At 34.7% G+C, this 21536-nt stretch overlaps 4 protein-coding genes, 1 non-coding gene and 1 pseudogene across 10 annotated transcripts; 2 read left to right on the forward strand and 4 right to left on the reverse strand.

Moving 5' to 3' along the window:
* The first annotated feature begins 1249 nt into the window (after positions 1–1249).
* LOC104790841 (ras-related protein RABE1c) lies at positions 1250–3853 on the forward strand. Its single transcript, XM_010516628.3, has 9 exons — positions 1250–1570; positions 1707–1784; positions 2018–2090; positions 2206–2306; positions 2828–2893; positions 2998–3095; positions 3190–3252; positions 3340–3432; positions 3533–3853. The coding sequence occupies exons 2-9, from the start codon at positions 1712–1714 to the stop codon at positions 3614–3616; spliced, it is 651 nt and encodes a 216-aa protein (XP_010514930.3). The 5' UTR covers positions 1250–1570; positions 1707–1711; the 3' UTR covers positions 3617–3853.
* A 256-nt stretch (positions 3854–4109) lies between these two features.
* LOC104790842 (zinc finger protein ZAT8 pseudogene) lies at positions 4110–5029 on the reverse strand (annotated as a pseudogene). Its single transcript, XR_015560184.1, has one exon. The product of XR_015560184.1 is annotated as a zinc finger protein ZAT8 pseudogene (transcript).
* A 1447-nt stretch (positions 5030–6476) lies between these two features.
* Positions 6477–7195, reverse strand: LOC104790843 (zinc finger protein ZAT8). Its single transcript, XM_010516631.3, has one exon. The coding sequence runs from the start codon at positions 7102–7104 to the stop codon at positions 6604–6606; it is 501 nt and encodes a 166-aa protein (XP_010514933.1). The 5' UTR covers positions 7105–7195; the 3' UTR covers positions 6477–6603.
* Positions 7196–9046: 1851 nt separating this feature from the next.
* LOC104790844 (histidine--tRNA ligase, chloroplastic/mitochondrial) lies at positions 9047–12199 on the reverse strand. 4 transcript variants are annotated; one of them, XM_010516633.3, is made up of 10 exons: positions 11456–12199; positions 11256–11351; positions 11046–11134; positions 10779–10908; positions 10584–10676; positions 10334–10408; positions 10072–10189; positions 9850–9992; positions 9695–9770; positions 9047–9542 (listed from the first exon to the last, which is right to left on the reverse strand). In XM_010516633.3, exons 1-10 carry the CDS (start codon positions 11960–11962, stop codon positions 9409–9411), a joined length of 1461 nt encoding a protein of 486 aa, XP_010514935.2. In that variant the 5' UTR covers positions 11963–12199; the 3' UTR covers positions 9047–9408. The 4 variants fall into 4 exon arrangements, with proteins under 4 accessions (XP_010514935.2, XP_010514934.2, XP_087309130.1 ...); XM_010516632.3 differs by having other exon boundaries at positions 9642–9770; XM_087453004.1 differs by having other exon boundaries at positions 9642–9770; positions 10779–10865; positions 11456–11799.
* Positions 12200–12635: 436 nt separating this feature from the next.
* On the forward strand, positions 12636–14694 carry LOC104790845 (protein SOSEKI 4-like). 2 transcript variants are annotated; one of them, XM_010516634.3, is made up of 4 exons: positions 12675–13077; positions 13159–13228; positions 13317–14042; positions 14343–14694. In XM_010516634.3, the coding sequence occupies exons 1-4, from the start codon at positions 12885–12887 to the stop codon at positions 14461–14463; spliced, it is 1110 nt and encodes a 369-aa protein (XP_010514936.2). In that variant the 5' UTR covers positions 12675–12884; the 3' UTR covers positions 14464–14694. The 2 variants fall into 2 exon arrangements, with proteins under 2 accessions (XP_087310052.1, XP_010514936.2); XM_087453926.1 differs by lacking the exon at positions 14343–14694 and having other exon boundaries at positions 12636–13077; positions 13317–14247.
* A 6530-nt stretch (positions 14695–21224) lies between these two features.
* On the reverse strand, positions 21225–21331 carry LOC147942574 (small nucleolar RNA R71). Its single transcript, XR_015560515.1, has one exon. It is a non-coding gene; the product is annotated as a small nucleolar RNA R71 (small nucleolar RNA).
* Positions 21332–21536: the final 205 nt, after the last annotated feature.

A 21536-nucleotide genomic window follows, 5' to 3' on the forward strand; every position in this document is an offset into this window, starting at 1 on the left:
TTTTTTACAAAAATGATCAAAGGCAATCAACCCAGCTAACCAGCTAAATCTAACCTAAGATTCTAGCCATATCATCTACAAAAAGTTTGTGAAGCCAACAAAGGAACCAGTTGCTACATAAGATTGACGGTGATCCTCTCTTGTTACACTCTTTGCAATAAGATGAGCTCCAAAATTTGAGTTCCTATCTTCCAAAAAAACTTTATAATCCAAAATATGCTCACTTGAACTTTACAATGAATGAATTAGTTCCGGAATATAATTTAAACCTTTAAACTATATGAATAATCATCTATTATATAAAGGGTGGTAACAATATGGAGTTGACTCATTATCACCTCTCTCCATGACACATAATGACATAAACCTTTCTAAGAAAAAAAACTTAATTTCTCTATGAAAGTCGGTGCCTCTCTCACCATTCTAGTTTACTATTGACATATCAAACTGAAAGTAAATGGTTGAATATACTTAGAGATTGGAGAGGTGATTTCTAAATCCATATGAAATTTTAAATTCTAGAAATCAAAACACATGGATTTTGAAATAACATGTTTTATCCTTGGATTTGAATCCTTATATTTTACACTTTCAAATTCATTCAAATCCATCTAAAACATAACGTGGATTTTGAAATCCAAAAACAAATCATTGAATGAATAACATGAGATTTTAACAAGTATTTGTAAATCATATAACCAATAACACATCATTTTGATAAGTATTTTAAAATCAATGATTGAATAACACATGACTTTTGTCTGGATTTCCAAATCCATTAAAATCATAGAATCAATAACTCCCTCTTTGTTTTATACTATGTACTACTCACAATATCATAAAACAATTAATTCATCGAGACTTTTTCTTCGTCATAGAAAAATAATATAACTAGAATTCAAAACTATCAAGTGTAAGTTGAAAACAATAGTGAATACATTTTTTTCTTTTGGTAGGAACAATAGTGAATAATACATTACAAATGCAAAAGAAAATTCTAAGAATAATGTATTTAGGTTATATCTCTATTAAGATAGATAGAAGTACAATTTAATCTAATGTGATTAGTTTTTACAGCTTCCTAGAAAAGTATTTATAGCTAATATAAAAGTAATACAATAGACCATTTTAAAATTAAAATAAGTTTTTTTTTTAGAGATAATATTTTTATAAAAATGATTTATCAAATTATTATTATTATTATTATTGACAATTTATCAGATTATTATATTCTTGTTTCAGTCCAGCTAATTGATTTGGATATAAAGTAATTAACAAAAGGCCCATAAGGCTTCGTGCCTTCTATAGGCCCTCTCCCCAAAGTATCTCTTCTCTCTCTCTCTCTTTTTGTGCGCACACTCTCTCCTTCGGTTCCAATTTCTAACGTGCGCAGTGTATCCTATCGTGCACACGAAGACGAAGAAGTAGAGGACGAAGTAAAATAGAAGAAGCCGGGAGGGAAATATCTGAAAAAGCTAAATCAGGACTGGCGCATTTTAGCCGTCCGCCATAACCTTCGCTCCTCTCCGATTACATCGGTTTCTTCATCTTCTCTCTCTCTCCCTCTCCGGTACGTGGTCTTCTCCATTACGCAGCCGATTCATTCGATTTCTTCCTCTTTTTTTTGTTTGATCTAATTCGATTTCGATGAAACTAAGATATACAGATTTTGATCTTTGAGTTGTTTTTTTTTTGGTTTCCTTTAGATTCAATGGCTGCTCCACCTGCTAGAGCCAGAGCTGATTACGATTATCTCATTAAGCTTCTTCTGATTGGAGATAGCGGTACGTTCGTTGATCTGAAAACCTCTTCGATCGTGGTGGATCCGTTGAACTTTTCCTGCATCGATTCGTTTTTTTTATTGTTAAAATCGATCTACTCACTGTGATGATTTTGATTTTGTTGGTTTGTGATGAGATCGTTGTGTGGACTTGGTGATACAGATTTGATCGGTCTTTGTATTTTAGAGATCTCTCTGTAACGTAATGGTTTGTTTTTTTTTCTTTTTTTCTTGTAGGTGTTGGCAAAAGTTGTCTTCTTCTACGTTTCTCTGATGGATCTTTCACCACTAGCTTCATTACCACCATTGGGTTTGTGTTCTCTCGGTTTATGGGATAAATTTGAATTCAGTGATGTGTGTTTTGATTTTGTTCCTTGACGTTTTACTTACAGAGTCTTTTTGTTTTTTTTTGACGTGATGTGTAGCATTGACTTTAAGATAAGAACGATTGAGCTTGATGGCAAACGTATCAAGCTTCAGATTTGGGACACTGCTGGTCAAGAACGGTTTCGGACTATCACTACTGGTGAGTTTTGTTTGCTGAATCATCTTATTATGAATCAAATTCGATAGATTCTCAAGGAAATGAACACCTAGTTTTTATAGTTCTTAAATAGCCATTTATATGTGCTGTGATCTCTTGTAGAGGGAATGTATTTTTGCAATGCCGCTTGACTGATTTGCTTTGTTTGGCTGATTACTTTTCTAGGTCTTGTATAGTTCATGTTGTTGGGCTACTTCAGAACTTTATACTTCCATCTTTTTGTATAAACTCTGTTTGATGAGCTCTGTATTTAGCATTCTCAAGTCAAGTTAGAAAGATTGTCGAGATGAGATTGACGACAAACACCTAATATGTAGTGTTAGATAGCCACTTATAGGTAAAGGAGATGTATTTGTGCAATGTCACTTTACTGATTTGCTTTCTTTAGCTGATTCCTTTCGTAGGTATTGTATAGTTGGTGTTGTTGGGATATTTTGGCAGTTAATATTGATCTGTTTCCGTTACACCAGTTTGAAGATTCTTTTTCTCTTGCATTTTCACAGCTTATTACCGCGGGGCTATGGGCATTTTGCTGGTGTATGATGTCACAGACGAGTCATCCTTCAACAGTAAAACTCCCTCCATCAAGTCTTTTCACTTACTGGTTTCTATAAAACTCCTTAAACTATAATGGTCATCTCTTTTACACAGAAGATTCTTAACGTAATTGCAGACATTAGGAACTGGATTCGTAATATCGAACAGCATGCTTCAGATAATGTTAACAAGATCTTGGTAGGGAACAAGGCTGACATGGATGAAAGCAAGAGGGTATGAATCACACAACCTCTATGGCTCTATCCCTGTTCATTATTCACGGCTGATCCTGATAATAATAGCTTCTTGGTCCTGTCACAATTTTCAGGCAGTACCTACAGCAAAGGGTCAGGCTCTTGCTGATGAGTACGGAATCAAGTTCTTCGAAACAGTAAGTCTAACAATGCTCTCAATCATCGAAACTAGATAGGTAGTGTATACATTGCTTACACATCTAGCTATATATATGTTGTCGCAGAGTGCCAAGACAAACCTAAACGTGGAAGAAGTTTTCTTCTCAATAGGGAGGGACATTAAGCAGAGGCTTTCAGACACCGACTCGAGGGCAGAGGTTTGTTACATCTCTCTCTCTTCTCTTTCTACATCTTTGCGCTTTTACTCGTGCAACTATCTGAAACATATTTGTTTCATGTGTCTGTCCTCAATTGCAGCCTGCAACTATCAAGATTAGCCAAACAGACCAGGCAGCTGGAGCCGGGCAGGCAACACAGAAGTCTGCATGCTGTGGAACTTAGAAGTTGAAAGTCTTAAAAAGTGAAGTTTAAGTCGAAAAAAAGTTTGAGGTGAAGTGAGAAAAAAAACTAAGATATATCGTTGGGTGCTTCTGTAATTTTTGTTTTATTCCAACACTTCTGATTCGTTCTTAAATTGTCCTTCTCATTTGTACGAAGGTTTAATCGAAACTTGTATTTTTCTTTTCTGTTACTGATTTTTTTTTTTTTATGAAGGTGACTGAATTGTTATGTTGGTCATCACTTTCCTCTATATTATCCTCTCTGTTCTTATGTTTCTCTTGCTTTCACTCTTATCAAGTCTTGAAACAACACTTCTAAGGGAAACACAACCATTGATTTACTCAAAATACAAACATATAAAGAGAAAATAAACATATAACTTGTGTTAGGTTCTTCAATCCAGAGATCACGAAACTTATCATATTTTAGTTGCAACACAGTAACTAAGCATGATCACACTTATACTGTAGTGACACCAGTTAAATCATTCATAAAACGTGAATCCAAAACTTTTAATAAAACGTGAAACCAAAAATTTTAGGAAACAAGAATACAAATCTTGTGATAGTATATAGAACTGTATTCACATCGATCTGTAAGGATAAAACAAAAACATCAGAAGACTAATTAAACCATGTAAAAGCTCTACGCAATATGTTTGTTAATCTATAAAACTGACAAAACCCTAACGGATACGAAATTGTGTCAATACATCGTTCTACCCAACTCCAAATTCGTATTGACCAAAGTCTCCACCGCAGCTAAGTCGGCGAAATCCAAACACGCAACTCTCTTCCCACTACTACTCGATTTCTTCAAAGTCGTCGTCGTAAGCGTTGCGTTCTCCGGCAAGAAAGATCGCGTAACCAACTCGTTGTTTGAGGCTTTTTCTTTCTCGTTCCTATGCTTCCTCATGTGACCACCAAGTGCTTGTCCCATCGGAAAATCCAAACCACAAATCGGACAAATATGAATCGTCGTCGTCGTTTTAGTCGGCGTCTTCTTCTTAGGTGATCCAGGAATCGACGTAACGTCACCGTTGTTAGTGGGTTTATTGTGGCTCGCACGGTGACCTCCTAAAGCTTGGAACGAAGAGAACTCTCGCTTACAAGTCTTGCATCTGAAAACTCGTTTCTCTTTTAAAGCTGTTCCTTCACCACCACCGCCGCCACCAACTCTCGATAACAACATCAGACAGTTCGCCGCCGCTTTATCCATCGTCGGATCAAGATTCTCTCTAGTCGCAACCATGGTTTCGAAGTCTTGAATCGAGTTTAGTGACGCTCTTCTAGGGTTTTCTTTCGTTTTTTGTTTTCTTTCTAGTGTCGGTGTTAAGTTTGTGTGTCTCGTGCGTGTTTCTGGGATACACTCCGCATATTTATAGGGTTTACTTAAGGAAGAGACGTAATGAAAAGTGACGAAAGTACCCCTTCGTGACTTGGTGCGTAAGTTAGTGTAAGTGGTGTTTATGTTAATTAATACTTTGGATACTCTGATAAATGGAAATAAATCGTTTGATAAGAAAATAAATTATTTATTCAAAGACCAAGTTCTAATTATTTATTAATATCTAATAGTTTTATTCATATAAGCCGCCATAAAGGTTTTTGTCCCTTTTTTTTTTTTGGGTATAATTATAAAGAAATCTTCTAGATGTGGAATTGTGGATTGTGCAAATCTACTTAGCAACTTATCCATATTCACTGTAAAGAAGTAAAGAAAAAAAAATCTAACTTATCCCATATTCAGTCAAGAGTACATGCATGTAGAGTGGATATATAATCAATATATTTTGTTTATTATTCATTTAAATCATTTACTAATAGATACATGTTTGGATATCATTTATTTATAGTCAGAGATATTCTGATCCGACGTCTGGTTTACTTGCAATGATCAGTAGAACTCAAGACTTGAGTTTTTGAAAGAACAAGTAGAGAATGGGACGAATAAAAAATGTGAAAATCAATGGTTGTACGGAAACTAGAGAGAAACGTTCAGAAGCAAAAGAGAAGAAATTAAGAAAAGGAGAGAGTGATGTGATTGCGACATTTTTTTTATACACTTCCACGCGGTTCCTTCATTAGCACACACACACACATAACATATCTCTTCCAAGGGTTTTAAATTACAAAGTTGTATCTCTCATATTCATCTCCCCGTAGATAAACATTTATAGATTAGCATGTCTATATAGCGTAATATCCATATAAAAATATATATTCAATGAATATAAATATTTGAATTATCAATATATACAATTTGATTATTTATATGTGCTAGTTTGGCTGTTTAATTATAAACTTCATTATTTATATTCGACGACCCATATTAGAATACCAATGAAATGATTCAATGATGATCTGTACTGTAGTTTGACGATAACGGATTTGAATGATATTTCTCTGTAATATATTACTCTTAAGATAATGGGTGACCAAAAAAAAAAAAAAAACCCTTATGAAGCCAGAACTAAAATCTCAATATATATACGACATAGTGTGAGATTATGATCCAAACTTGAAGATTAACTAAGTTCAACTTAAAGAACAGTTGGAACTGAAGAAGAACAACAAGCTTGAAAAAACAAGAAAGTTGAAGAAGCAACTAAGAGAAAACTAGTTGATTAAGAAGGTTAGTGTGAAGTCTGTTGAGGTTTGTGTTAACAAACATCAAATTAAGAGATCTAGTACTGTTAGCTCAGTCTCGTCTCTGCTCCTTCTTCTTACATGGGTTCTTCTTGTTCTAGTTTTGACCACAATAGATAATACATTATAGTTTCAACACTACTTAAACCATTCATAGCTCAATTTAACCTTCAAGGGTATAATTTAAGGAAACCAAAAAAATTAGCAAACAGTAAAAGAAATCTCGGATAGTATATATCAAGATAATATTCACATCGATGGGTACTATAAATGGATCCAACAAAGAGTACTACAAGATGAAACTAGAAACCTAACGAATACGAAGAAAAGAACAAGAAATCAATAGATCGTTCTACCCAACTCCAACTTCCAATTAACCAAACTATCCATCGAATCTAAGTCCAAATCCAAACAGGCCACTCTCTTCCCACTACTACACTTCTTCAAAGTCGTCACCGTAGTCGCCTCTGGCAAGAAAGATCGTGTAACCAACGACGTGCCTGAGGCTTTCTCGTTCCTATGCCTCCTCATGTGACCACCAAGAGCTTGTCCCATTGGAAAATTCACGCCACATATCGGACAAGGATGAGACGTCATCGCCGCTTTAGTCTTTTTATTGGACAAAGATCCTAGAAGTGATGGATCTTCACTGTTAATGAGTTTCTTGTGGCTTGCACGGTGACCTCCCAAAGCTTGGAACGTCGAGAACTCTTTGAGACAAGTCTTGCATCTGTAAACGCGTTTCTCTCCTCCGCCGTATTCTCCAACTCTCGGTAACAACATCAGACATCTAGCCGCCGTATCGTTCATTTTCTCAATCTCCTCACTTCTCGCAACCATTTTGAATTTGACTAAGTGACTTCCTTCTAAGGTTTTTGTTTGGGATCTTTCTTTTTGTTTGTGTGTGTTGTTGTGTGATGAGTAGTCCTATTTATAATGGCACTTGTATGTTCTGTGATTGAGATGTATTCCCATTTATAAATAAACATATAGGTTAGTAAAATATGATCATTCTGTTAAATGACGAAAAGACCCTATTGTGTCTTGCTGCGTAAGTAAGCTGAGGTGTATAGAAACGGAGAAATCATTGTCACCGCGTCACGAGTTGCGTCACCGCGTTAACACTTTAGGAGACTGACTCGGAACAAAATGGAATAAGTCGTTATACGTAAGTTAAGAAAAAGGAATGTTCTTGGTGCGTTCCTTTACACAAATACAATATTTGTCGTCTAGAAGAACAAGTTATTAATTTATTATTTTATTTTTTTCTTTTTCTTTGGGTCTTCGAAGTTTCTCTTATCTAAAAATAAGTTTACTCTTCAACTATAAGCTTCGTCGTCATGGATTGAGCAAATGAATTTACTACGCTACTTATCCATACACAGTCTAGATATATATATACAACTAGAATTTTCTTGGTTGGATGGTCAATATTTATTCGTTTAACTTATCTACTCATCATATATTATTCATTTTTATATACTTTTCTTTGTTTTAGTTTTAATGTTAAGGATATTTTCTTTTTTTTACTTTTTAATTATATACTTGTAATAGTATCTAAAGATTTGAAGCAAAACTATTCTAAAGTAAAAAAAATTAGCTAACGGAGGAACGTCAACAAGGCAAGAATCGGACAAGGGGATGAACATGCTGAATTCCTTCATTTTTATTGCCGGCTTGGCTGCTAGGGGTCTCTAGGTTCATGGGTACTCAGAACGGATAAATAACAGTAATTCGGAGAACAAATCGAACTAGCTAGGGGTCTCTAGGTTCAACCTCATTTCATTGAAAGGACTTGAAACCACTAGATCACCCCCTATTTGGCGTTTTCTTATGAGTTGTTATTTTGTATTTTTCAAGAAGATTTGAAACTCGGGCTTGTGTAGTCAGATCTTCTTATGGCCGGGACCATCCTGTGATCTAGTTAAGACAACGAAACTACCTACAACTTGATATATGTTGTTATGTTTACATCTCCATATATATGATTGATATTTTTATTCGTTCATAATTTGGTTGGATACCATATATCCTAATTCCTATCAACTTCTAAACCACATATAAATAATGGAATGCACGCGTCAACTTATTCAGATCGTCATCTCATATTCTCATTCAATCTAAGTTTTTTTTCTTTCTCACAGTAACGTACATGAGGTACAAATAGAGGTGTGCGTGTGTTTCTCGGAAAGATGAGAATTATGAATTAAAAAAAAAAAAGTGTGAAAGTGGTGGGTTGTACGGAAACTAGAGAGAAATGTTTTGAAGCAAAACAGAAGAAATTAAGAAAAGGAGAGAGTGATGTGATTGCGACATATTCGATATATTCCAACGCGGTTTCTTCTTAGAATACACAAACTAACATGTCTCTTTTTCACCAAGTTTATATCCCACTAAAATTTCTCTCTCATATTCATACTCCAGTAGAAAACCAATGTATAAATTAAGCTTAATATCTATGTAAGATCATCAATATAAACCACTTGATTGTTGAATTTTACTACACCTAAGAATTGTACAAGCATCTTACTCTTACCTGATAGCATTATAAGATATTTAGATTTTTAAACATTATATTCGATCTATAATTGGAATCCCTATTCAATAGTATTAGATCTACTTTGACGATTAAGAGATTTGAATGATTTAGTCCTTTTACTATATAGTTTAACTACATAATAGACAGTTTGCACTTTTGCAGGATCACTTCTCATTTTCTTTTGTCTCTCTCGCCCAATTTCATTGTAAGTTTCAGAACCATTTTCCAACTAATCACGTAATGTAGTCAAAAGGTATATTTTGTAATCATATTTATCGTAATGAAAAAGTATATTCAAGATCCATGAATATAAGATTCTTGATAAAAACTTCCACGATCAGATAGAAGATCCAATCTCAACTCAATTGCTTTTAAGAATGTAAAGGAGTAAGGACAATGAAACAATATGGTTCAAGTTAATAAATAGCCTTAGATACTACTCTAAGTCACTGAGTTTGACTTGGAACTGTTCACCTGAAGACAACACCTTCACACTGACCGAACCATCTTCCCACTCTGTCTTCCCAACCAGAACCAGCCTTCTTGCATTTACCCGAGCTGCCCTCTTGAACACCCACTTCAGCGGTTTACTCTCCAATACCAAATCAACCGTTTGGCCTTTGTCTCTGAGAGCAGTTGCAACGGTGGCTGCAGCTCCTTGGAGATCTTTGTCCAAAGCACATACAATGTTCTCTACTTCTTGTCCCAGTTCTGGTAACAAATCCTTCTCCTTGAGCAACTACATACAAGGGTGGGAAATAAGAACCAGAGATATTCAGAGACGCACAACTTTTCAGTGCGGGTAATAGAAACTTAATGACCAACAAGTTTAAATTACTTCAACAATTACAGCATCGCCGAAACCAAAACCACAGGCAGGAATGTCATCACCTCCATAAGTAGAGAGTAATCTGTCATATCTCCCACCACCACATATAGCTCGCAGCTTCCCTTTTCGATCAAATCCCTGTCACAAAACATTTCTATCAGTTGTTATCACAAAACTATGGACAAAGTATGGAGAAGATTATGTCATAAAATCTAACCTCAAAGACGATACCAGTGTAATAAGCAAGACCGCGAACAACAGATGCATCAAACTGTATCCATTCTGAATAACCAAACTTTTCAGCAAGTGAGAAGAGTTGTTTCAAATCTGCAATGGCTTCTCCTGCTCCACCAAGTATATCTGCTTATACAAATTAGAGGTTCTTATCAGCAGCGAGTTTCGAAGAAAGGGACTCACTAGATATAATGAAAGGACATACCTTCCAAATCATCCAAAGACTTCACAGAAAGCACTTGCAGCAACTGTTCAATAGCATCTTCTGATATTCCCGTGAACCCAAGTTCCTTTTTTATTTCATCAATTGGAATCTTTTCTATCTATGTAGCATGCAACATAAAAAAAAAGTAGGGTGGCAAAATCAGCAGTAGCAGAAACATTCGTAAAGCTGGAGTATTTTATTGATATCAGTAGATGAAGTAGCCTAGATTTCAAAGTAGTATATTGATGTTTAGACCACTAACCTTGTCTATAATGATACAAACTCTTCCAAACATGTCTTCTGTTACACCATATTTTGTTAGCAATTCTTGTAAAACCTGTACAAGAAAGAAGTTATGGGAAATGATAGCTACTGTAGATATTCAGATGCTGCAGATCGTGCACAACAATCAGCCATTGCAAGTAAATTCCTTGGTTCTGTATCTTGAGGGAAAACCAAGAAACAAGACGATCATATAATCCACATCGAATGAGAAAAATAAGCAAAAATACCTTGCGGCTTGAAACCTTAAAACCCACATCTGATGCAGTGATTCCAATACGCTTGAAGAAGGTGACTATAGATGAAATTAGTTCTGCTTCAGCCTAAAAGAAAAGGTTTGAGGGAAACACAAGTGAGGTTAATATAGCAAGAAACTCGAAGGCCTTAAAGTGATTGTGTGAAGTTGTGAGTTGAGAGAAACATACAGTTACTTGAGGCACACCAATAATATCCATATTCCATTGGTAATGCTCACGTCGCCTTCCTCTAGTCATCCTCTCATATCGCCAACACTGCCCAACAGCAAACCACTTCAATGGAAGGGAAACTGATTTTCTGGACCAAAAAGAATATGGTAATCAACATTTCTCACATCCATACCTGGATACAATTTACAAGCAAAATAAATAAATAAATATGTCCTTTTGAAAAATTTCATGGAAAAATTATATTAGGCTTGTGGGGTATATTACCCTTTCTGTATGACAAGCCTGGCTAAAGAAGGTGTAAGCTCAGGCCTCAATGCTACACGGCGATTTCCCCTATCTTCAAAGCAGTAAAGCTACATATAACAACAAGGTTGCAAAGAGTTCAAGCCAAGGAACTAAGTTCTTCTAACAATTCTACATAAACAGAGGTTATTGAACTGGTCCTAAACTAAAGATAAAGGTGGAAATAGTAACTTGGTCTCTAATCTCTTCCCCTGCTTTTCTGAGGAACAATGCCTCCGTCTCCAGTACTGGAAAATCTACTTCCTCATACCCAAATAACCGTGAGACCTTCAAAGAGATTAAAAGTGTCAAACATTGAATACAGAGTGAACAAAGTATTCAAATTTGCAGAAACACAAAATGAACAAAAGTAGAGTTTCATCATCTCTGACCTCTTTGAAGTGGTTGAAGAGCCAATTGCGGAGACGCATATCTTCAGGAGGGAAATCACGAGTTCCTTTAGGTGGGTTGACATCGATCTTCTGAAAGTCTTCGTCTTGAGTCAACAACGGAGGAGCCACAATCGAACCTGACCTGCCTCCTCCTCCTCCATTGGCCTTGGTCGCGGCGGCACAGATTAAACGCCTAGGGATAGAGAAGTTGCGAGGAGGCGAACAAATAGAAACGAAGTCAAGAAGAATTGGCCTCAAGCTCGAGCTCAATCGCGTCGTCACGATCATATGAATTGCTCCTCGCATCTCTCTCTTTTCGATTGCAGCAGCTGAGTGAGAGAGATAGAATAAGCAGAAGAAAAGAGATAACAAGATGAACGAACGGGCCTCTAATGGGCTCAATTCATATCCCGTTAAAGCCCAATCAGTTTGGTTCAGTTCATTTCCTCTCTGATTTAGATTGATTATGAGGATAACAAAATGACGGTGACCACTGACCAGAATCATTAATGGTACGAAATGTGAAATGTTTGATCATGCAAGTGACTACAAAAAAAACGTTTTAGTCGATATTGACCAAATCATCAAATCTCTCAAATCTTATCAGGGGCCACATAAATCGTCCGTGAACTGAAGAGAAAGAAAACAACAAAAATTTTACATTTGTCAACAAAAAAAAAATGAAAAAAAAAACAAATCGTTTGAATGAAGAGAGTTTTTTTTTTGTTTGTTTGTTTCAAACATACAAATATTAGGCCGAGAGATGTTATTTATCATAATTCTACATAAAGAGAAATTGAAAACTTGAGGTAAATTATAACACTTTCTTTTCTTAATGGCATGTGAAACTATGAACACGTTGCAATGGGCTCCACTCGTGGCTCTCGTGTTTAGACATGTAGTCAAAGTTAGGTGAGGGTATGACTCTGAGTGGACTCACTTACTCACAACTCTTAAATATTTGAATTCTCAATTAGTATAACTTTGTTGACTACTTGCCTCCTATATTCACGTACGAAGAAACATTTTCAAATTACTTTACAGTACCACCACAATTTCATTATGATTTTGGAACGCAATTTACATAAGCTTACAACGTTTTCGATGATTGCTAACAAAGAAAAAAAAAAACAGAAACTTTCAATTATGTTTAAATTTTTGAAAAACTCGACATTGTGTCAGATAGTAATATTGCACGAATGATTACATTTTATATCATAGAAGTAAGCGCCGGTCATGAAAAAAAGACAAAGATAGAAACAAAAAGTCGTATTTGCTGTTTTGTCTCTCATTCTCAGATCTCTCTCATTTTGTGTCTCTCTCTTTAATACATTCAAACTCGTCTTCAACATTATTTCCTCTACTTCTTCACTTTGTGAAGCAGAAGAACAAACCCAATAAAGCTCCAACATACACCAAAACAACATAAATGGCGTTGATGAATTCAAGAGCAACAACAACACAAGACAACTTCATCATGGTTCCAAGCAGAATGAATCACCACAAGTTAGACTCAAAACCCAAAGTCTCCGTCGTTTACTATCTCAGCCGTACTGGCCAACTTGATCACCCACACTTCATCGAAGTACCTCTCTCTTCTCACAACGGTCTCTATCTCAAAGGTAGTAAAAACTCTCATCTCTGTTTTTGCTCTGTTTTATTTTTTTGCTCTGTTTTTGGTTTCATAAAGTTTCGATCTTCAGATGTGATCAATCGATTGAACGATTTACGAGGCAAAGGAATGGTTTGTCTCTACTCTTGGTCCTCAAAACGGTAAAAATCTCACTTCATCACTCCACCGTCGGATCTTTAAGTCTTTCTCAAATTTTTTTGTTATTTATACTCTGTTTTCTAATCTCAGAACATACAAGAACGGGTTCGTATGGCACGATTTATCAGAAGACGATTTCATTTTCCCCGTTCATGGTCAAGAATATGTACTCAAAGGCTCTCAAATTCTCGACCTTGATAACAACAACTCCGGTAAAGAATCTAACTTCTCCGCCGTCGTCACTCACCGACGTAACCAGTCTTGGAGCTCTATTGATCAGTACAAAGTCTACAAAGCCTCCGCTGATTCGTCAAGTCGTATGCTCGCGACGGATGCTTCCACTCAGACGGACGACCACCGGCGGCGGAGGAAACATATAGCGAAAGAGGTGGATGAAGTGAATGAGATCACTGAGCTGAGCAGAGAAGAGATTACTTCACCTCCACAGTCAGATTCGAGTCCGGAGACCTTAGAATCATTGATGAAAGCAGATGGACGGTTAGGATTGCGTCAAGAAGATCGGACGGTAGAGAAGATGCGGCCGTCGGCTGTTCTGATGCAGCTGATATCGTGCGGTGCGATGTCGTTTAGGAAATGTGGGCCGACGACTATGCTAATGAATGGGAGCACGAGGAGGAGTACGGTGGAACGAGGGACAGGGAGTTATAGGCTCGAGAGGGCAGAGAAGGAATTAAGGAGGTTTGGAAGGGTGAAATTGGAAGAGAAAGAGTATTTTAGTGGTAGCTTGATTGATGAGAGTAATAAGAAGGAACTTGTTCCTGCTTTGATGAGGTCTTCTTCTTGCAATACTGATAGGTAAATGCCGACATGCAATTCGCTTCGTTGTAGGTGAAACGGCACGATGTCTTTTTTTTTTTTTTTTTTTTTTTGAAATCGCATTTTCTAGTTGTACCATGCCAACGGATTGGTTGTTTAAATTGATATAAAGTGTAGACGTACGTCTTGGCTTTTTATTCTTTACCGGAAAGTCCTCATGAAATTTACAATAGAATTTCAAAAAGTCACATGAGTTTTATTAAATTATAGATCTGAGGTGACTTTGGGATTTACGTGTTCTATTAATGGCGTTATATTTATCAACTAATGTTGTCTTAGGAGTTCAAGGATGGGGCTGACCAAACAGAAAGATGGGGAAGAAGTGGCTCGGGCTAACTTGATTCCGAGAAACCCGAAGTCTGTGGAAGACGGCCATAACAAAGCCAAAACAGGTGTTTGATACATTTACAACCATTACATAGAATGTAGCCAAATGGCATAGAGGTGGTTTTCCTATTATATATTTTTTTTGGTTAAGTAACCATATTCCATTTACAAAGTATGGTTCGATGAGTATGATTCAATGATTGTTACATGTAAATATGTTGTAATTTGACGTTTGGTGTTGTTTATCAACGTTGCCCTATTGCCCGTTGGTAGCAATATGATCAGAGAGAATAAATTTGCACCACAACACCAATCATAAAACTTTAAAACGATCAAAAATGTTTTTTTTTTCTCAAGTAAATTTTAGTGTTCGATTGAAGCAGTAATTCTGGTAATAAACCATACAAACTAACCGAATGGCTCTAACCCTCTCTTTGGACCCAAATTGACTCTATACTGCAGAAACAAACATAAACTAAGTCATAACATTATAAGTTATAACGTTGAATGTTGGCTATAAGAACCACCTTGAATCACGAGCGATGGTCAGTGACTCAGCGGAGATGTAACAAAGAAGAGGCAAGATGAGTTACAATTTTGCCGGGGAGAAGGCATGACCATGATCGATGGTCAGTGGAAATCATATGCTTAAAGCTGCATTCAAAATCAAACTGGATTGAAAAGAGAGTTTTAATAGAATTGAAAAGATATCAATGCAGAAATAACAATCAAATTTTGGAAAGACTTCTTAATATACTAAGATTTGTGTACATACATGTTTTGCCCATGAAAAAAATAGAGAAAACTGGAAATAAAGGATATATATATATATATATATATGTATATATTTATCAATTTGTCCATATATGCTTTATATTTTTTCGATTGGTGAAATAGGTTTTATAACCTATTATACCCCTAGTTATAAAATAAACGTTAATTAAATTGCAAAATGCCATGTGATTTTTATTGTATATATAGAATAAATCTTGTACTAAAAAATATATGAAAATAAATTCACTAAAATATATTAGTTATATCATAAATAACTATAATATTAGATTCTTTTTTTTTTTTTGTATTTTCTTTGTTACTTCTTATTACAATTATTGTCATTGCTTATCTTTTGTTCCCCTTTTTATTTTTTAATGAAATACATATCTTGGTTACTTATTAGTGCCGATTCGTTAGAAAGACTATCATAAAATATAATTTTTATCAAGGATCATAGTTTTTTTAGTCAACATTGTACATGCCTTTTATACTCAATTCTTTGTGGATAAGTGAAGTACACATTTTTGCTTTGTATCTTATATGATTTAAATTGTGAGGATAGAAGATAAATTTCTCAAAATATGGATCAATTATTTAATTAAATAGCATTATGTATATAACATGATATTTTTTTCATTGTAACACATGAATGACACTATACTATGGAAATGCAAATTATTGCTTTAATAACCATTCTCGAATAAGCAATGTTTACATGATAACTTATTGACAGTTGAGTGGCTGTTTTTTTTTTACTGTTAGATTTATGAAAATAGAGATTAATCTTCTCTCCCATATCACCAACAAAAAATTCATCCAAACAATCATCAGTCTCAATATAATTAACATGATCAAAATTAATCATTTTATCTTCATTCTCTGATTCTTCTTTTTCTTCATCATTAAAAACATGTTCGATTTTTAAAAAATATAATACACATATACGAAAACATCAATATTAGGTTATATATAATGAAAACTAAAGATAAGAAAAACGGTAAATTTATAAATTTCTCAAAGTATATGATAAAATTAAAATATGTATCATATTTTATCGTTATAGCTTATTGAATCACTTGAGCCTCTTATAATATGTAACTTACACAAACGAAAATCAACATTTGGTTCCAAATTTACAATATACAATAATTTTATGAAACACCATTACTTCAATAGAACAACGATGTTATAAAATTAAAATTTATGGGGCATTTGAGATATGGTGATGATTAGTGATTTGTTGCTATTTATACAATAATTGTTGATAAATAATATTATCTAAATGTGTAGGTAATGCATAATTTAAGCGGTATCAAATGACTTTTTGTACATAATTTGAAAATAATATATATATATATATGTTTATATATTAAATAAATTATATAAATAATTTTATGCTTGAAGATTGATATATGATATATTTTGTTTGCTTAGTAGATATGTAATACGATATAAATTACAGAATTTGTTGTTTAACACTATTAAATAAAAAGCATTAATAAACATTTTTACGAAGATATGAATTGTCTTAGAGAAAGAGAATCCTTAAAGATTCGATTGATGCTATTTGGTACAAGTCTGAGGATATGGATATAAGGAATTTGATGATATGTGTGATGTTTTTTTTCAAAAAATATGGCCAAACATTTAAAAATTGCACAACTTATTTTTACAAAAGATAATGAAAAGATTGATGGATGAATTGGGTGGACACATATTGTTTATGGGAGGCTAAATCTTGGAGCTTAATGAATTCCAAGGTTTTATTGGCTGGACACATAACCGAATTTCTGATTTCTTTAAAATTAAAATTACTACTTGGGATTGGTATAGGATTGACATTAGACTAGTATTCAATCCGATGAAAGCATGGTGGTTTCTTTAATGGATAATTTGGATTTTATGATATTCATTCACCGTGTTAAACTGTTCACACTCGGGATCGATGTGAAGTTTTGATTATTATCATACTACTTAATCAAATATTTACTTTTATGTTATAAGATATTTGCATTATATTTTTTTGTATTATGTTTTTAATAGACTAAAAGAATTGAAATGACATTTTTACAAAAAGGTCGAAACACCATTGAGAAGAATTTATAAATTATGTGAGACATGAATTGTGATGGTTAGTGAAAAGTATATCTTACAATTTATATAATTTTTTTTTCTGTAGATTAGAAATTAATTATGCTGTTATGTAGTTAAAGAAGATTTACGCATTACAAATATTAATCTTTAAAAATTATATCTTATACCATTATGAATAAATTTAAATGTATTAATATCATACAAATTATCATTACATTTTAATAAATTTATTGTTAGAGTCAGCCTAAAGACATGCATTTTTTAGTGTGGGATTTAAATTACAACACGTCATAAACAATTAATTATAAACATATTTGATGTTAATTTTAAAAACAATTTTTTGGGTTTACCCCTAAGGTAAACCCCTTTGTTTATCTCTACAAATTTTACCCATTGAGAATCTGACATGTCATAATACATTTAAAAATCTATTCATTCACCTCTTTATAAAATACAATAAAAAACAAAATCTGTATACATTATTATAAAATTAAAAACTCAAACCGCTCTTTTATAAACCCAAACCGATATATAATTTTATTCTAATTGTAAAATCTAAATCCTAACCATCTCATTTGTAAACCCAAACCGACATATAATTTCATTTTAATTGTAAACTCTAAACCCTAACCATCTCATTTGTAAACCCAAACCGACATATAAATTCGTTCTAATTATAAAATCTAAACCCTAACCATCTCATTTGTAAACCCAAACCGACATATAATTTTGTTTTAATTGTAAAATCTAAACATTAACCATTTCATTTGTAAACCCAAACCAACATACAATTCCGTTTTAATTATTAAATCTAAACCCTAACCACTTCATTTGTAAACCAAAACCAACATATAATTTATTTTTAATTGTAAAATATAAACCCTAATCTTTTTATTTGTAAAATCTAAACCAAACCAATATTTAACTTTCCTTAATTAAAAGTATACATAATTTGTTTCCTTAATTTGTTTTGGTTTTTAATTTAATTTTAAATTATATTGTAAATGAAATAATGTATAGAAAATTCTGATTGGTTGAAAAATTTGTTTCCTTAATCTGTTTTGCTTTTTAATTTAATTTTAATTTATATTGTAAATGAAATAATGTATAGAAAATTCTGATTGGTTGAAAAGGAGGAGGTGAACAACAAAGGGTGAACCTAAGTATTTTTCTAATTTTCATGATTTTAAAACTAAAAATATATTTTAAAATTTATTAAATTTTATGATTTAAAAAAAGTTCCCTTATTTCACCAATATATTCATATAAAAAATAAATTAGTAATTATATTTATTGACTTGTGGGCCAAAATATCTCTTCACTCATTTGTAATGGGTCTGACCCTTTAGTTTATTGAAAAAGCCTTTGTACAAAAAAACATATAATATATTTGTTTATATATGTGAATGAACACTACTTTAAAATTCTAAGATTACAAATTTAAATTAAAATTCTAATCTTTTTTACTTACTTTAAATGATAAAAAAAATAAGAGAGAAATTGTAGAAATACCTGATATGTCTATAATTTGTCTCTCATTAGCATATATTTATCATGCATTTAGTTAGGATAACTCATTGTTTGCATCAGTTTTATAGTTTTGTTCTATACACTTTGCATGTCTAGGTAGTTCTTGCATCATCCTTGCATACATTGTCCATTTCGGAGTATTTCAGGTATCTAGGTGGCGTTGGAAACGCATCCGTTCGAGCCAACCTTCCAAACGTTGTTTGAGCCACCCGTTCAAGCCGTCGTTCGAGCCGTCGTTCGATCCTACCATCGAGACATAATCCCACCTCGTTCGAGCCACTCTTCAACCCGTCACTCGAGCCACTCACTCAAGCCACTCTCGAGTCACCACTTGAGCCACTCTCGAGTCACCACTCGAGCCACCGGTCGAGGGATTCAGCTTTTGATGTCTTCATAAAAGTTGTAGAGAATTGAGTCAGCTTTCCAATGATGTTTATTTCAAGCCAATCAGAGGTGTGGTTAGAGAGTTATCATTCTTTTAGTGGATGCGTATACACCCAGCTCGAGCCAAAACTGCTCTGGATCGAGCCAGCACCACTCTAGTTCGTGCCAACACCCCTCCACTCCACCCAGTCAACCTCGCTCGAGCCAGCCTCACCACGCATCACTCAACCTCACTCGAACCATCTGGATCGAGCCACTGGACGCACACCGACTCGTTCGCACATGGGTAGGAAGACGTTCCGTCTTACACGCTTCAGGAGATTCCCAAACCGACTCTTCACCTTGTCGTTTTAAGTTTTAGGGATTTCCATGTTTTTACTATAAATACATTTTGTTAAGTCTTGGCTGAGGACATCTTTTATTTCGTTTCTTTTCTAAGGTTTACCTAGCCACCAAAAACGTTCTCCGATATTGTAATCCAGCTTTGATTTTATTGAGTTTTTGCATTGGATTTCTTCTACAAAATTGTTCTTCTCAATTATATCTATCTTACTATGCTTTGTTTAATGTTTTCTGGATTTGTATCTTTGGTGATGATTTCCGGATCTGAGTAGTGTTAGAGTTCTTGGGGATGGGATAGATAGGTGGAGGATCTTAGGATGTAGGGTGTTTAAGCTTTGATTTGTATGATTTCCTTCTGGACTAGAATTAGAAATACTAGTTTCTCTCTGATCAATTGGAATTAGGTCTTAGACATTTCCACACCCAAAAGGTGTTCGATGAAATGTCTGACCAACTAGTGCCAGAGACTTACGTTCCTAGCCTAAGAGATTAGTTGTCTAGGATGTTTGTTGACGTGAATAAACTTGTTTGTCATGTCTGATCGACCATGTTTCTCTAGCGAGAGCTAGGTATGGAAGTGGTTCAGTATGAGTAGCTTTTGCCAAGAGATTGAATTAGCTAAGTTGTGATGTTCATTGTTTAGGGATAGTTTGCTTGAGACATGTTAAACACTTTGTAGACTAGGATACTCCACCGACATCAATTACTCCCATCCCTAGGACTTCTTTCTTTTGATTGATATTGGATTCCCGAGACTGTTTCTGATCTTGCGGTTTTGTTCATGCTTAGACTCGTTTTCGTTTTTACTCTTGTTTACTTCTTGTCATACATTTTCGTTTCCAGTTCTGTAGTTCATTTTCGTTTTGCATTTTCATCATTCTAGGATTGTTAGATAAAAACACTCTCTTTGAATTGGCTTGACTTGTGAAATCCTGATTGCATCTTGAGTGATAGTAAAGTTTCCCAACTGGATTGACACCTTAGGTATTATAACACATAAAGTTAATTGAACCTGCTAGGACATACAAAAATCTTAGTATCAATTTGGCACCATTGCCATTTTGGATTCATTTTGCTACAATTAAGATTTCAAGTTTTGAAAGATTAAGTTCTGTTACACTTGTCATTCTGAGTACTGACTTGTTTTGGTTGTCTACTTGTTTATTTTGCATCTTTGGAACCTATTGATTGCAACATTGCATGCACACCAGATCAAGAGGAAATCAGAATCTCCTTCCTGTTATTGACGACATCAATCAGTTGCAAAGACCACGACAAGCTCGTACTTTCAGTGGTCATCCCGCACCAGTCACTATGGAACAACAGAATGTACCAAATCTGAGACCGCAAAACATTGGTGCTGGGGATGCACCAAACACTCATACTCAGCGTGATGGAATCGTTCCTCATGCTGTGTAGAACAACAACTTTGAAATAAAAAGTGGTCTGATCTCCATGATCCAAGGAAACAAGTTTCACGGGTTGCCTATGGAGGATCCACTCGACCACTTGGACGAGTTCGACCGGCTGTGCAGTCTCACTAAGATCAATGGAGTATGTGAGGATGGATACAAGTTGCGCCTCTTCCCATTCTCCCTGGGAGATAAAGCTCATCAATGGGAGAAAAATATTCCAAAAGGATCAATCACCACCTGGGATGACTGCAAGATAGCCTTCTTGGCAAAGTTTTTCTCCAATGCCAGAACAACACGTCTCAGGAATGACATATCTGGTTTTGTTCAGAAGAGCTCAGAATCATTCTGCGAAGCCTGGGAGCATTTCAAGGGTTACCAGAGCCAATGTCCACATCACGGATGCAGCAACGAGTCATTTCTGAGCACTCTCTACTGTGGTGTGCTACCAAAGATACGTATGCTGCTTGACACTGCTTCAAACGACAACTTCCTGAACAAGGACGTCGATGAAGGATGGGAACTCGTTGAAAACCTCGCCCAATCTGATGGAAATTATAACAAGAATTATGACCGCACAATTAGAGGAGAGTGTGGTTCTGAGGAGAAG

This window comes from Camelina sativa, chromosome 6 (assembly GCF_030686135.1).
Source record: "Camelina sativa cultivar CO46 ecotype springtype chromosome 6, ASM3068613v1".
NCBI lineage: Eukaryota > Viridiplantae > Streptophyta > Magnoliopsida > Brassicales > Brassicaceae > Camelina > Camelina sativa.